This window comes from Hippocampus bargibanti, linkage group LG14 (assembly GCF_051943395.1).
Source record: "Hippocampus bargibanti isolate YZ-2025 linkage group LG14, ASM5194339v1, whole genome shotgun sequence".
In the NCBI taxonomy this organism is placed as follows: domain Eukaryota; kingdom Metazoa; phylum Chordata; class Actinopteri; order Syngnathiformes; family Syngnathidae; genus Hippocampus; species Hippocampus bargibanti.
This window is the reverse complement of record NC_142747.1, coordinates 642,476-657,501: the sequence shown is the minus strand read 5'-3', so window position 1 is coordinate 657,501 and position 15,026 is coordinate 642,476. Positions and strand designations below refer to the sequence as shown.

General features: G+C 45.6%; 2 protein-coding genes, 1 long non-coding RNA gene and 1 pseudogene across 4 annotated transcripts; all 4 read left to right on the top strand.

Annotated features, from left to right (window-relative positions):
* The first annotated feature begins 69 nt into the window (after window positions 1–69).
* Window positions 70–3,473, top strand: LOC148887960 (uncharacterized). The gene is made up of 4 exons (XR_016117147.1): window positions 70–359; window positions 843–988; window positions 2,358–2,478; window positions 2,836–3,473. It is a non-coding gene; the product is annotated as an uncharacterized LOC148887960 (long non-coding RNA).
* A 616-nt stretch (window positions 3,474–4,089) lies between these two features.
* LOC148887959 (neuronal acetylcholine receptor subunit alpha-9-like) lies at window positions 4,090–6,184 on the top strand (annotated as a pseudogene). The gene is made up of 3 exons (XR_016117211.1): window positions 4,090–4,100; window positions 4,599–5,119; window positions 5,525–6,184. The product of XR_016117211.1 is annotated as a neuronal acetylcholine receptor subunit alpha-9-like (transcript).
* Window positions 6,185–7,040: 856 nt separating this feature from the next.
* Window positions 7,041–9,314, top strand: LOC148887958 (olfactory receptor 52J3-like). The gene has a single exon (XM_089013766.1). It carries the CDS (start codon window positions 7,658–7,660, stop codon window positions 8,630–8,632), a length of 975 nt encoding a protein of 324 aa, XP_088869892.1. The 5' UTR covers window positions 7,041–7,657; the 3' UTR covers window positions 8,633–9,314.
* A 2,679-nt stretch (window positions 9,315–11,993) lies between these two features.
* Window positions 11,994–12,965, top strand: LOC148887957 (olfactory receptor 52B2-like). The gene has a single exon (XM_089014138.1). The coding sequence runs from the start codon at window positions 12,000–12,002 to the stop codon at window positions 12,963–12,965; it is 966 nt and encodes a 321-aa protein (XP_088870264.1). The 5' UTR covers window positions 11,994–11,999.
* Window positions 12,966–15,026: the final 2,061 nt, after the last annotated feature.

Here is a 15,026-nt window from a genome sequence, read left to right as displayed (position 1 = left end):
GCAAAGTCCAGATGTAAAGAAGAAAGTGAGCAAGGACTCAGTGTGAAGTGTGTGTACAGTATGTGTGAGTGTGCATGCTAGCTTTTCAAGGACTTTGATGTACAGTGATACCGCGTTTTACGAACGCTTTAGCTAACGCACTTTTCGCCTTACGAACATTAAATTTGCGAGATTACAATCTTGGCATATGAACTAGTTTCTGGGAAACACACGGAGCGCCACGGTGGGTGGCGGACTAGGTGGCAGAAGAAGATCATCGACAAACACGAACGAGGTGTGCGTTTGTGACTTAGCGTCCAAGTACCAGTATGCTAAATCATCCATTGCTACCGTCCTTCGGAACAAAGAAGCTATGAAAGGTACGTGTGTTGCTAAGGGTGTTTCCGTGTTGTCTAAGCAATGGTCTCAGACAATAGAAGAAGTTGGAAAACTTCTGTTAATTTGGATTAACGAGTAGCGAGAGAAAGCATGGCAACTTCACTCAGATATCATCAAGGGGCAACCTGGAATCCATTGATGATTTCAAGGCTGGCCACGGATGGTTTGAGAACTTTAAGCATTGTACAGGGATTCATAGTGTCATTCGTCATGGTGAGGCAGCCAGTTCTGACGATAAAGCTGCCGAAGCTTACAAGGAATCATTCCTCACGATGGTGGAAAAAGATGCCTAACTGGACTTTCATTACGCAGGAAGGCGTCTGTGTAAGCTCTCAGTCGTACAGGAGTGGTCCATCGATGAGAAGGTTTCTTCAGCCGTCATCTGTACAAAAGTGAAGGTTTCGGACGTAACCTTCACTTTTGTACAGATGACGGCTGAAGAAACCTTCTCATCGATTACGCAGGAAGAGAAGTCTGTCCCTGGGCATAAGCCTCTGAAAGATAGGATAACACTTCTTCCTACAGACCTTATGGAATGTAGGAACAGTAACTCCCTCCCTCCCACCTCCTCCCACTCCATTCCATCAAGCCATCAACGACCATCACAAAGGTAAATAAAACGACTTTATTATCCAGTACATTTTATTTCTCAATTACAATACAATAGCACATTTATTATACACAAAATAAGGTATACTTTGTGTAGTTTTAACACATATTTAGTAGAAAATTATGTTTTATGAGGACCTGGGAACGGATTATTCTCATTTTAATGGTTTCTTATGAGAAAGTAATGTTTGAAAGAACCAATTAAGTTTGTAAGTTGAAGTATCACTGTATTTTAAAAGAGCTTGATGCAACTTTTTTATGCCACTTTGAGACAAAATGGGAGCTTTTACTCTGGGATTTGTACGAGTGTAGATGAAAAAGTTGCACAAAATAGGACTTGATGTGACACGAGGGAGATTGTCACGGTTTGCCAGGTGGTGATGGCGGGTGCGGATCCCAAAAAGCAGGCAGGAGGGAGCAGGAGGTTGTATTTGAGAAATTGTATTAAAATAAAGTCAGCAGGAACAAAATGTAAAACATCAAAATCATATGAATGGAAAAAATACAAAGTATCAAAAGAAAACCAAGATTAAAAGTCCGCCAAGATTAAACAAACACATGCACTGCACACAGTGCATACAATTGCATCCCACAGCATACAATGTGTTCAACAGCATTCAATGACATTTAACAATTACCCGACACCGAATGGTCATGCCAGGTGTCCTTTTGAGTGTGACTGATTGGAAACGACCGGCACCTGTGCAGGTGCAGGCGGGGCCAAAAGCGCCACCCGTTGGTCGCCAACCAGATCATGACAGAGATGATGCAAAAAAATAGGGCACTGGGTTTTCATGGGAGACGATGGGAACAAATGATCCTTTACAGCAGGGGTCGGGAACTAAGAGAGCCATCAGTCAAATATTTAGAAATGTTTTTCAGTGAGAGCCACAGACACACACACACACGCACACGCACACATGCACACACGCACGCACACACACACACACACACACACACACACACACACACACACACACACACACACACACACACACACGCGCGCACACACACACGCAAACAGGCACGCGCAGCCACTTTTCAACAAAATATCAGAATGTATTATTTAAAATAACTTTGTGATAGTACTTATTGTTAACATGAATGGTTTTCCGTTCCTCGTGATTGGTAAAAATCCAGGCAAACGATCAGAATGAAATTCAACTTGCCGGTCCAGAGGCGAAGTCACTGCTATCTCGCCTGCACACGGCTCATAAGCTTCCACACTTGCTATCTGCAATCTACTTCTCGCAGAAGTATATTGATGCTAACGTTAACATGGGGCTTGTTAAAATGTCACTGACGTTCGACTGGCATCTATGGTATTGTTTCATTGCAAATTAGAATCAGAACATTTTCTCTCCTCAAAGGCTAATGCTGCGGTGCATTCAAGCTGAAGTGCACTCGATGGGCTCATTTAAAGGGCCGTTTACCTGTTTCAACATGACGGCCGGTATCATCCAATCAAAACGGCGCCTTCGGCCAACCTAGGTCAGTGTCATCCAATCAAAATTGCGCTTTCCGCGAGCCATATGCAATCATCAAAAGAGCCATAGATGGCTCGTGAGCCATAGGTTCCCGACCCCTGATTTACAGCAAGGGTGTAAGTCATTTTTTGCCTTGGGCCACATTGTAGTGATGTTTCCTCTCGGTGGCCGTTATGAATTTACATGTTAAGTTTCAGAAATCATAAATCGGGAGATTTTCGTACTTGCGACTCTGTGGTGTATGTTAAAATAATGTGAGCATTACAAAAGTGTAAATTAGAAGTAAATAATACACAAATGCTTTCATTATTTATCCATTCAATAATGAGTATAAAAATGTATATTGATTTTTACATTTCAGACGCCGAATCAGACGCATCTCGGACTCAGACCTGGACAGACACACAGCTCGCAGAGACCTGCTCAGCATCGCACGGAGTTTCACGGCACGACTTGCTCGACTCCACGCCACGATCAGGCTCTGCGCGACACCTGCCTGGGAGATCTGACAACAAACCTACTTACAAATAACGAGAAACATCAAACTCTTTATCCTCACCAAATTGTGAGATTGAACTTGTATGGCCTTTGGAATGTTTCATACCCTCCGCATATTACATATAGAGCGCACAACAAATTAATGAATAACTAGTTTTCAAAATGTAAGTAAAAAATAATGACCTGTAGTGATTTACATGGGGCCATTTGAAATGTTGGTTTGCACTTTAGCAAGCATCATGGAATTTTGCAAGTTTTATTTGCTTTTGCGGACGGAATAACATAATGTGGAAGGCCAGATTTGGCCCCCGGGCCTTGACACCTGTAATTTACACCAAAATTAGAGGATTTTGTCAAATGAGCGACCGTTCCATTTCTCCTGCATTCACAGTCTCCCAATGCGCCCACAGCAGATTTGCTCGGAAGCTCCTCAGTCATCTATTTGACAATTATACAAGCGCTTTGAGGCCGGTGGAGGACACTGATGCCGTTCTTAATGTCACCCTGCAGGTCACTCTCTGTCAAATCATCGACATGGTAAAACCTGTAACGCTGTACGGATTTGTGTTATATTCTTCCGGAGTTCGTGGCAACTGTTAGTAAGAGATGTTTTCCAGGATGAGCGAAATCAAATACTGACGGCCTACTTATGGATACGACACCCATCTGAAATGGAGTAAGGAGGACTATGATGGCCTCGATACCATCCGTATACCTAGCAGTTATGTATGGAGACCTGATATTGTCCTATAGAACAAGTAGGTCGGACTGGTGTCGAGATTCCATTCTATGCGGTTTGGATCCCAAAGACACAAGCTGGACATTCCTTAAAGATGTTATTCATGGGAGTGTGCGGACCTCGCGTATGGTTTTTACCACCAAATGGACCAAGTGGAGCGTGGTTGATTGGTTCTTGAAAGTTGGTATCCTCAACTTTGCCTAACTGGAAATGCATAAAACCCAAACAGAAATGACTGCGGAACGGGTCCAATAACGTGTGGACCCGTCCCACGGTGGGAGTACTTGTGTCTTTTCAAGGGTTTTCGCTAAACCTGTGCTGGATTCAACGTCGTCTTATGTTACAATGTTGTGACTGTTTCCCGGTCGTCTTGCGTTAATGTGTCCAAGGTTGGCTGGATTTTTACCGTCATCGTGTGTAAACTGTACAATGCTCTTATTATGACCAATTTAAGTTGCAGAGGGGCTTGGGTCAAGTTAAGAACAATTTCCCCATTGTGGGACGAATAGAGGTTTTCTGATTCTGATCTTATTATTCTAAAGCTGCACAACATTGAGAGGATTTACAGTTATAGTTGTATTAAGTTCACCCTGTCTACTTGATATCTAATTTAAAACAGATTCTTATCTTACAGACAGTGTATTGTCAGTGTTCAAATACCTGACATGTTTCGAAGGCGGAAGTAGACGCCGAAACATGTCAGGTATTTGAACACCGACAATACACTGTCTGTAATATAAGAATCTGTTTTAAATTAGGATTTACAGTTGCTTTGGAGCGGAACCGGAGCTTCAAATTCCAATGTAGGACCCCCTTTGAAGGGCATGCTTCACAAATTGAATAAATGCAGTCCACTTCTCAGCGGGGCATGTGATTGTGAATTTCAGCGCCGATGACCCCTTCACGGGCCCCATGGATACAACGTGGTGATCCGCCACGACGGCTGCATTACGTGGGACTCACCGGCGATCACGAAGAGCTCCTGTAAGGTGGACGTGTCATTCTTTCCCTTTGACGCGCAACAGTGCAGATTCACCTACGGCTCGTGGACCTGCAATGGCAACCAGCTGGACATCCTCAACGCCGTGGACAGTGCCGACCTGGCCGACCTGGTGGACAACGTGGAGTGGCAAGTCCTGGGTATGGCGGCTAAAAGGAACGTCGTCTTTTACGGCTTCTGCACTGACCCTTACCCTGACGCCACCTTCACGCTGAAACTCAAGAGGCGGGCCTCCTTCTACGTCTTCACCCTGCGTTATGATCTCCTTCCTGGCTCCGCTGGGCTTCTACCTGCCGGCGGACTCTGGAGAAAAAGTCTCTTTAGGCGTCACCGTGATGCTGGCGCTGACCGTCTTTCAACTGCTGGTTGCCGAGATCAGGCCGCCGTCGGAGAACGTACCGCTCATCGGTAGGGTGAAAGCTCGATTCATCACCAGGATGACTGAGGTTATATTGTGTGATCACAACAGCCGAGTTTAATACTGGCTCCGAATGATCCCAGCCGTGGGAGAGAAAAAAAGGCTAAAATTAAGCAGCTGAAAGCTCCCGAATCACTGCGGTGGTCTTTAAAGTGAGGAATCAAAGGACAATAATTTAGTTTTGTGAATCTACATGTAATCGTAACAATGAGAGGGATCAACATTTAGTCTGTTGAAAGGCCTGACCTAGGACAACAAATCGGTTTTGGATTGAGGGTGAGGGCAGGGGTGTCAAATCCTGGTTTCTAGACTACTTTTCCTTTAGGTTTACCTCGGTAAAATGAGCGAGCACAACCAACTCACATGAAACCGTATGCATTGTTTCTCATCAACAGGAAAGTACTACATTGCCACTATGACCATGATCACGGCCTCCACTGCCTTGACCATCTTCATCATGAACGTTCACCACTGCGGGCCCGATGCCAATTCCGTCCCCAAATGGGCTAAGAAGGTCATCCTGCAGTTCCTGGCCAGAATGTGCTTTGTTTATGAGGTCGGGGAAAACTGCATGTCTCCCCCGTCCGAGACGTGGGAACCCCTACCAGCTAAGAACTGCGACACCAACGGCTCGGCGGGGGTGATCGGGGAGGAACAGACCTTTCGAAGGGAGACGGCTGACCTGTGCCGTGCGAGGAGATGCCGGAAAGGTGGCGTGAGCAAGAGGGTGGCATCTATCCGGGCGCCCTGTGACGAGAGACGTCTGCTCTTGCCTAATGTGGAATACATCGCCAACTGCTACAGAGAGCAACGGGCCACTCAAAAGAGGACTGGCGAGTGGAAAAAGTTGGCCAGGGTCCTGGACCGCTTCTTCATGTGGTCCTTCTTTATCATGGTCTTCTTCATGAGTCTTCTCATCTTGGGCAAAGCCGTCTGACATCCAACCATTAGGTTCAGTTCATTCATACTCCACATTAGCGCCTTGCAGGGGTACCGAATGTTGTAGTATTTGCGAAGCGTAAAATTGGAATACTGTATTTGTTCAATTAAAATGGTCAGTCTAAAATCCTATCGGCCCCTGCTTACTTTGGAGTCATTTGTAGCCCAATTAATTAACGGACCACTCAGGCCACGGTGAGTCTCCTGGGTGGCAAGACACAATTAGTCCTTTCCAAAGGTCCTAACCGCTGCCGCATTGTGGCCATTAACGATGTGAGCAGAGTTCCAAGGGACTCTGTGACCCCTTGAAAGGTTCAATTAGCGCTACACATTTCCCAAGATATAAACAAAAAGGCCCATTTGTCAACTTGTGATGGCGTTTTGACGATTTGGTCTATCCTTTTGCGCTGTTGACCGTGAACACGACATCTTGTTGGAGATCGATAGTGCAGTCAAACTTCATACTCATACAGAAACCTCCAAATCATAGGCCACGTTTGCTACGTATTATCAGAATTAGGTTTTCTTTACGGTGTGAGTGAAAGGAAAACAACAAGTGCCCCCAGGAAGTTCTAAGTCCACAAAACAAACAAGGGGTCACATTGGGAGGTGTCATTAAACACACTAACAAATGGCCTTGACATTGGCGCAGAGGAGATGAAACGTAGCCTTCAGGGACTAATTACCATCCTAGGCAGTGAGTTAATAACAAAAAATATATACACATTATCTGCATCGTTCCCAAAGGAACTCATTAATAATAACAGGGTGTTTTGACAGCAACGAGGCTGATGTAATTCTGGATGTTTCTAATACTTAGTTTCATCTGTTTATTTGTTGTATTTGATGGGGGGGGGGGGGGGGGCGAGAGGGTTACTAAGTACCAAGGGGGGTTGGTATTGTGGTCGATTTGTCTTTCTTTCAAGGAGTGCTCACGAAAGCTCCCAATAGTGGTGCAGGGTTTGGATCCAGTTCCGACCTCCCTTTGTGGAGTTTGCATGTTCTCCCCGGGCTGTGTGAGTTTTCTTCGGGTCCTCTGGTTTCATCCCACATTCCAAAAACAGGCATGGGAGGCTGATTGAACACTGTGTGACTATGAGCACCAATAGTCTCCGTGTGCCTTGGCTCCCGGTTTGCGTGTCCCCTGACAACCGCCCGAAGACAGTTGGGATGGGCTCCAGAACCCTACGCGACCCAAGTGCAATTCGAAAACTGAATGACTGAATGAATGAATGAATGGAACATAATGGAATGGAATGGAAAGTTCGAGTGGCACTAGTGATGAGCCTCGATGAGGAGCATTTTTTTTTTGTGACTGGGCATTGGGGTAGTGGCCGGAAATTGTTAACCAGCGGCCTCTGGGTGAAAGGCAGGTTGCGCCATGATACCGCCAAAGACCGCAACCAATTAAAAAAAACGGTGCTGAAGTGATCAGTCTTTAGCCACTGTTGCTGATGTCACAGAACTTCAGATAAACAAGCCAATAGTCCCAGAGGAGGGCGGTGATGTCATCCGTTTATCGTTGCCATTAAAAGCAGGATGCGGGGAGACCCTCCTTCATTCCTCGCGCCCGTTAATGATCCACTTCGATGGACGCGTCCGATTGCGCTGCGTGTGTCGAGTTCGAAACGTCCAATGAGTCCGCGGGTGCCATGGCCTATGTGACCTTGGACACATTCGTCGTCCCGCCTGGGGGCAAGTACCCCATCTTTTTAGCCGGAGTCTTGGTCTACTCGTTCTCCGTCTTGTGCAACGTGACGCTGCTGTTGGCGATCACGCTGAGCCGCAACCTGCATAAGCCCGTCTACTTCATCCTGCTCAGCCTGCCGCTCAACGACCTGATGGGCATCACGGCCATGCTGCCCAAAGTCCTGTCGGGCATCGTCGGCGAGAGCGGGCTCACGCCGTACCCGCTGTGCGTGCTACAGGCCTTCGTGCTACACCTGTACGGTGGCGGCATCCTCTTCATCTTGGCCGCCATGGCCTTCGACCGTTACGTGGCTATCTGCATGCCGTTGCGCTATGCCGCCATCATGACCCCTAGGGTGGTGGTCGGCGTCGTGTCGTCGGCGTGGACTCTGGACTTGATCCTGATCACGGCGCTCTTTTCCTTGCAGAGCGGGCTGCCGCGCTGCCGCATGCACGTGGCGAACGTGTTCTGCGACAACCCCTCGCTGCTCAAGCTCAAGTGCGGCAACACGACCCTCAACAACATCGTTGGGCTGGTCAACACGGCCGTCATGCAGGCGGTCAGCGTGTCGGTCCAGGCCTTTTCCTATGTCAAGATCTTGATCACGTGCCTGGTGACCAGGCGCGCCGAGCCCAAGAAGAAGGCGGTCAACACCTGCGTGGCTCAGCTGGTCATTCTGATCGTCTTTGAGGTCGTTGGCACGTTCACCATCCTGTCGCACAGGTTCCAAAACGTCTCTGGTGACTTGCAAAAGGTGATGGGCGTCTTGATATTCCTCATCTCGCCTCTCCTGAACCCCCTCGTCTACGGGCTGTACACCAGTGAAATACGAAACACTCTGCTCAGGGTTGTGAAAAAACGAGTTTTTGTCTAAAACGTCCATCATGTGGACAGTCGGGATATTGTGCTTTGCTGTAAAATGTAACCTTTACAGGTGAAATTGAATGTGACCTGCTCTCAACGTTGTCATCTGACTCACACATTGTCAACAGCATGAAGGGGAATGTTTCTATAATTGTTTGAATAGAACCGGCAATCCATAGGATCTATTCAAGGATCAAACGCCTGATGTGAATTTTGCAACTCTGCCCTTTGTCAGCAAACAAATAGCAAGTTGTGCCAAAAGTATCAAAACAGGCTAATTTCTTCTGACAACATCCTGCCCAAAGCCTCGCAAAGGCGTCGTGTGGCCGATCAGTTGTTGGGTGGTGTCTTGGTCTTATATTTTCATAAATGTCTACTGCAAATAAAAGAATGAGTGATTTCATACGAGCTGGCTATTAAAAATAAAGTAAAATGGAGCATCGCCCTCGCATTCAAACCTTTCCCCATTCTGGCTCTTTTTGCCTCAATATTATATGACTCTTCTTGGAACTTGAACTGCAAGAAACTTTGCAAGGGCAAATATGACAATTGTACTTCAACCTTCACCGCACTTCAGCCATTTGAATGTAATTCTAAATGGCCTTCAATACAATCTGTACTACTCAAACTACAATAAATACTACAGCTGTCTATGACTTCAAACACTCGAGTTTCTACTATTTCGTCCCCTGAATATATTTCATGTGTGATCATAACATTTTCAATGCCCGTACAAAAGACACAATATATTAACCATATATAAACAAATAAATAAATAAGTGTATGAATGTGTATGTGTGTCAGTACCCAGGCCATGAAACCACTGTTAATGTCGAACTATTTCAAACACTATGTTCTGTATTCTTCAAAGTTTTCTGCAGCTTCTATACTTAATAGAAATGTACAAAAAATGCACGCCATTTCTCCAGTTGGCCCCCATTGAAGTTTCCTTTTTCTTTTTGTTCCCTGATGTGGTTTTGAGTCAGCCAGTTGGGGGATTTATCTGGGGGGGGATGCTGTTAATACGTATTTGTCAAATGTAGGCTTGTGTAGCCCTTTGAGACCATTTTGTGATTAAGGGCAGTGCAAATTGACAAGTGTCATCGTCATCCTTGATACCCAAAAAAAGAAAACAATCTGTCCCTTGTTTGAGTCGTAAATATTTTTTTTCTTCGTTCACGTTAAAAACCATGGCTTGTTGAGCAACAGAGAGCGATAGAAAGATGACATGTAGAGAGATATACTGTACATACTGTAGATAGCTACATAGATGGACAGACAGATGCACAAGACAGACAGAATTACAGCTCGAGGTAATACTGACTTGCCGGTTCGATATGCCAATTTAAGGACAACCGACGTCTTCGGACAAGTTGTGTCCATAATTTGTAAAATCACTTCAAATGACTTCTACTGAGCGTATTTTACAAAGATTCCATCGCATATAAGCTATATTTTACGTTTTAAGACTCGCGCTGAATATTAAGGAAGTCTTGTTTTTGAGTTGATTTGGAACGCCCCTGACCGAGAAAGCGACACACAATGCATTTTGCGGTACTTTGTTTGGTCTGAAAACTTGTTGATCCGCGTTGATGGCGAAATTAAAAGGAAAACACATAAATAACGCGATGGTGAATCGTTGTGTGTTGCACCAAGACAACTATTTGATTTTCGCTGACACAAATTCCCAGTAGACAAATCAGCCCATTTCTAACGGAGCTTGGGCGCCATCTTCTGCATTTTCTGGGATGCTACATTGCTGTCCTTGATGGCTCAAATTGATATGGAACGACTCCTTTAATCGATTGCAAACATTTGTGCTTTCCTCGTCAGAACTATTTGAATCATCTTCATAACTGGATGAGTAACAACAAAGCATCTTCTCCGAATCTGAATCCATTGTTTTGATTCTTGAGCAAGGTAAGACGTCTTGGCGTGACGTCACGGACTGGGGGCGGGACTTTCTGAAAATCCCCAATTCGCAGCTCAATTTGTTGCAGTCATTTTTGTTCGTGTTTTGCATTTGACTAAAAATATCAGCCTCCGTGTTGTGGGTATTTTAGATGCTATAAAACGTTTTTCTGATGTAAGTTAGGAAACAAAAAAATGGTTTCGGTTGTCCTTTAGGTGAAGGGTCGATCATGTAAGTTGGTCGGTGGACGTACAAACTGATAGACATGAGACAAAGACCGACAGATGGAAATCCTCAAGAGATGGACTCTGAATACATCTCCTGTCGCTATGCTGTTGTTGTGTTGATGAGGTTGACAAAGACCAAACCCCTTCAAGCTCCCAACAGAGTTTTCAGTCTTGTCTCTCATTTCCTGGCATCTACAAAAGCAGCGCCTCGCCCCCGTACCGTCTCGCTCATTGACACCACGGTGTCGCAATGACCGCGCGTGTGCCTTTTCTTATTATTGTAGCACTAGAATCGAATGCTAAACCATAGCTCTCCCGCATGCAACACTAAGGCGCCACATTGGTAAGTATAAACTTACGTCCATCCCTGGAAAATCAGGCATATCTATCTATCTATCTATCTATCTATCTATCTATCTATCTATCTATCTATCTATCTATCTATCTATCTATCTATACATCCATCCATCTATTTTTCCCATAGAGGTATGACATGCACTTCAACTGTTGCCCGCTGTGTTCACTGTTTCAGTTAAATGACTGACTTCTTTGAAATTCTGAAATTCAGTGATGAGCTCAATCATTCTTTTCAATGACGAATCCCTTGACACTGGAGCTTATTTCTGTCACGATCTGGTTGGCTTCCAAAGGGTGGCGCTGTCGGCCCCGCCTGCACCTGCACAGGTGTTGGTCGTTCCAATCAGTGGCAGTTAAAAGGACTCCCAGCACACCCAGTTGTTGTCGGGTCATTGTATGTTTGCTACACCCTGTCAGATTTTGTTCCTGCTGACTTTATTTAATACGATTTGTCAATTACACACTGCTGCTCCCTCCTGCCTGATTTTTTTGGGATCCACCATCATCACCACCATGCAAACCGTGACAATTTCAAAGTTTATAAAAGCATGGACATCTAGCATTTGTGTGTGTGTGTGTGTGGCTGGCCGAGTTCCTGGGACAAGATTCTGTGCTCACTTTGTGTGTCGGGGAGAATAAGATACCTCGCTCGTAATCACAACAATACGGTTGAATACTTTGAGGGACCTCAGTCCCTTTGGTCGCTTGCTCCTATACATTGAGAATATCCATTATCGCTTCAATACAAGACTATTGCATTTTCCGGGAGCTTTAACGGTATTGACGGGCGGCGAGTTATTTTGCCGTCTGCGGCGGCGTTGGTACGATGTCGGCGATGTTGCGTGCAAATGGTGAAGATGCGTGAATGCATTTCAGGCAAGATGGAGACTCCGTACAACGTGTCTTCCACGCTGGCGTGGCGGCATTTCCACATTCCCCCCGAAGGCACGGTGGCAGCCTTCCTTTTTGCCAGCCTCAGCTACACTGTTATCCTTTTCTGCAACCTGCTCCTCATCCTGACCATCGTGCTGAGCAAGAACCTGCGGCAGCCCATGCACCTGTTCCTGCTCAACATGCCCGTCAATGACCTGCTGGGCTCGTCGGCCTTCTTTCTGCAGCTCCTCAAGGAGTTGCTGAGCGACTCGGGCCGCATGTGGCACCCGGCGTGCGTGACGCAGGCCTTCTTCATCCACATCTACGCAGCGGGCACCGTGCTCATCCTCGCCGCCATGGCGTACGACCGGTACGTGGCCATCTGCCTGCCGCTCAAGTACAACGTGGTGATGACGTACAGCCACGTCATGAGGATCATCGGCGCCATCTGGCTGACCTGCTTGCTGATGATCGGCGTGCTCTTCTTCCTGGTTTTGCGCCTGCCCCGCTGCCGTTCGGCTATCAGCAACATCTACTGCGACCATCCAACCCTGCTCGCTCTGGTGTGCGCCAACACCAGCGCCAACCACGTGTACGGCCTGTTTATTGTGGCCGTCACCCAGCTGCTGGCTAACGGCGTCATCGTGTACACTTACGTACGCATCCTGCTGGTGTGCTTCCGGGCCAGGCAATCCGACACCAAGGCCAAGGCCCTGCAGACGTGCGCCACGCACCTCTTTGTCTTCCTGCTGCTCGAGTCTCTGGGCCTTTTCACCATCATCTCCTACAGGGTCAAGCGCGTACCGCCCACTTTCAGGAGCTTCATGGGCTCTTCCACTTTCATTTTCCCGCCGTCGCTCAACCCCATCGTCTACGGGATCAAGACAAAGGAGATACGGGACAACATAGTGCACTTTTTTAGGAGTAGAATACTTAAATCCTGTGTCAGGGATCTACGTTCGTCACGCTCCTAGGTTTTTATGAAGGCAACAAACGGCCCCTTTGCTACAAATTCCACCCATCATGTACGTGTATTTCATCGGTAGATGCACTGTCTGAAATAACGTTTGCCCGGATGCCCGGGGCGTGCAACTTTTACGTCGAGCGTACGACTTACAGAACGTCTCCGCCCGGGTATCCGACAACTTTTTCAAGAAAAAAAAAAAAAAACGATATTTTTTTTCAAATCAAACGTTTGCTTTATTCCGATTTCGAAATCTTCGTTCGGTTTGGAAATTTTGGAATTTCGGTTCGTTTGGCAATTTGCATACTCGGCAGCCAATCAGAAGCCTGCATCAAATAACTTTGTGCTTCCGGGTGCATTTGCTATCATTTTTCAAAATAGACACACAGAGAAGACAAGAAAAATGGATACGTGGTTAGGAATCAAGCCAAAACCTCAGCCCTAGAAGTAAGATTCAAAAGAAGCTAACAATATCAATGACGCTACAAAACGTAAATGTACATTTAAAGCATGGTGGAAAGAGGACTTCACATGGCTTGTAGCAGACGACGCAAAGCAAACATTGCATTGTGCAACATGCCAAACAGTGGATGGACAAACCACAACTGGAGCAAAATCTTCAGCAAGGGAGATTTACGATAAACTAAGCAAGGGAGCATTTGTGCGAGGTACGTCAATTAGTGTTGTTCTGTTATATATTCTGATTAGCAATCCTAAATACTTTGCAACAATGTTTTTTTGTGATTAGTCGTCTTATTGTGTTTCAAGTTGTGAAAAATGGGGCAGGCAACTTTATGGATGGGCAGGCAACTTTTCAGAGTTGTCTGCCCCGGTGTCCGCTAACTTTTTCTCATGAGTTTCAGACACTCATAGATGGATAGATGCGGCTGAATATCCTGTGTAGTCAAATTGTGTACACTCAGACAGAAGAACGACTTTGTCTTCATGTCCACAGTTACAAAATGTGATTCGGTTGAGATCGGGATGTCGTTGATGTCATTTTGTGAAGTTTGTAGTTGCTGTTGTCATGTGCCGTGAGATTTGTGTCATGTAAGAAAACAGGCATTGGCTCAATAAAGCCTTCAATATGCTACGTTATGAATTAATAGCCGACAGGTGGAGCCACAGTCAACACAATCGATCTTCGGAGCCCAAATTGGAAAACTTTTTTGCTCTTTGGTGTTTTGTTGCAAACCAAATGCTGGTCATAGTAGGAAACATACACTGACAAACACCAGTCAAAGTAACCTCCTCATATTGTACACACACACACACACACACACACACACACACACACACACAAGAACTTCACTTTTCAATGTACATGGTTTTGAATGTTGGAATTAACTTGAACACTTTCCAATCGTAATACCAAACGCCTTTTAGATGAAAACATTGCAATTTCTGAATGTATCGTTTTCCACCTCTCGGGAATAAATCAATTTGGCTTTGGTGTCATGTTTTTGTTCGTCATCGACGACAATCCACAGGGATTTGCGTGTCGCGTCTGGTTTCACGTTTGTTGCTCGTTACCTTTCATGACTTATTTTGTTTGTGAGATGTTGATTGGAAACGCAAAGTCTCCAATCCCGCAGACGCCAGCTCGACTCTCTTAATGAGTCTCTAATGGGTGTCTGTAACAGTAAACAGAAGAAATAATGCTTTGCGACACTTTCAAAAGTCTCCTGGGCCACAGACTTAACACGTTACTTACACAAAGACAACAATTTAGCTTTTGATTAAGAGATGTGGCAAAAATAAGGAGTTTAGCATTTGGGGGATTGACCCTATTTTCTGCAGTGTAACCACACATTCGTGTTTCAGATGTTTTATTTTTTTTTTGTAAAACTGTCATCTTTTTAAATATGCGAAAATAACCAAAATAGGCTACAAAATGGGATTACCTCATGATCAGATTCGACTCAGTGTCACAGAATGAGGTTTGTTGTCCTTGCATTTAACATTGGGTTGATGTTCAGCAGTTTGGTGCTCTTCTTGAATGCTCTTTTTGGTGTGCAAGAAATGACAGTTTTTTTGTCATACGGTACATCTGATGAGGAAGTGCGTACTG

Bases quoted from the DNA above. Each gene is read 5' to 3' on its own strand.
- LOC148887957 (XM_089014138.1), top strand. From the start codon at position 12,000: ATGGAGACTCCGTACAACGTGTCTTCCACGCTGGCGTGGCGGCATTTC.
- LOC148887958 (XM_089013766.1), top strand. From the start codon at position 7,658: ATGGACGCGTCCGATTGCGCTGCGTGTGTCGAGTTCGAAACGTCCAAT.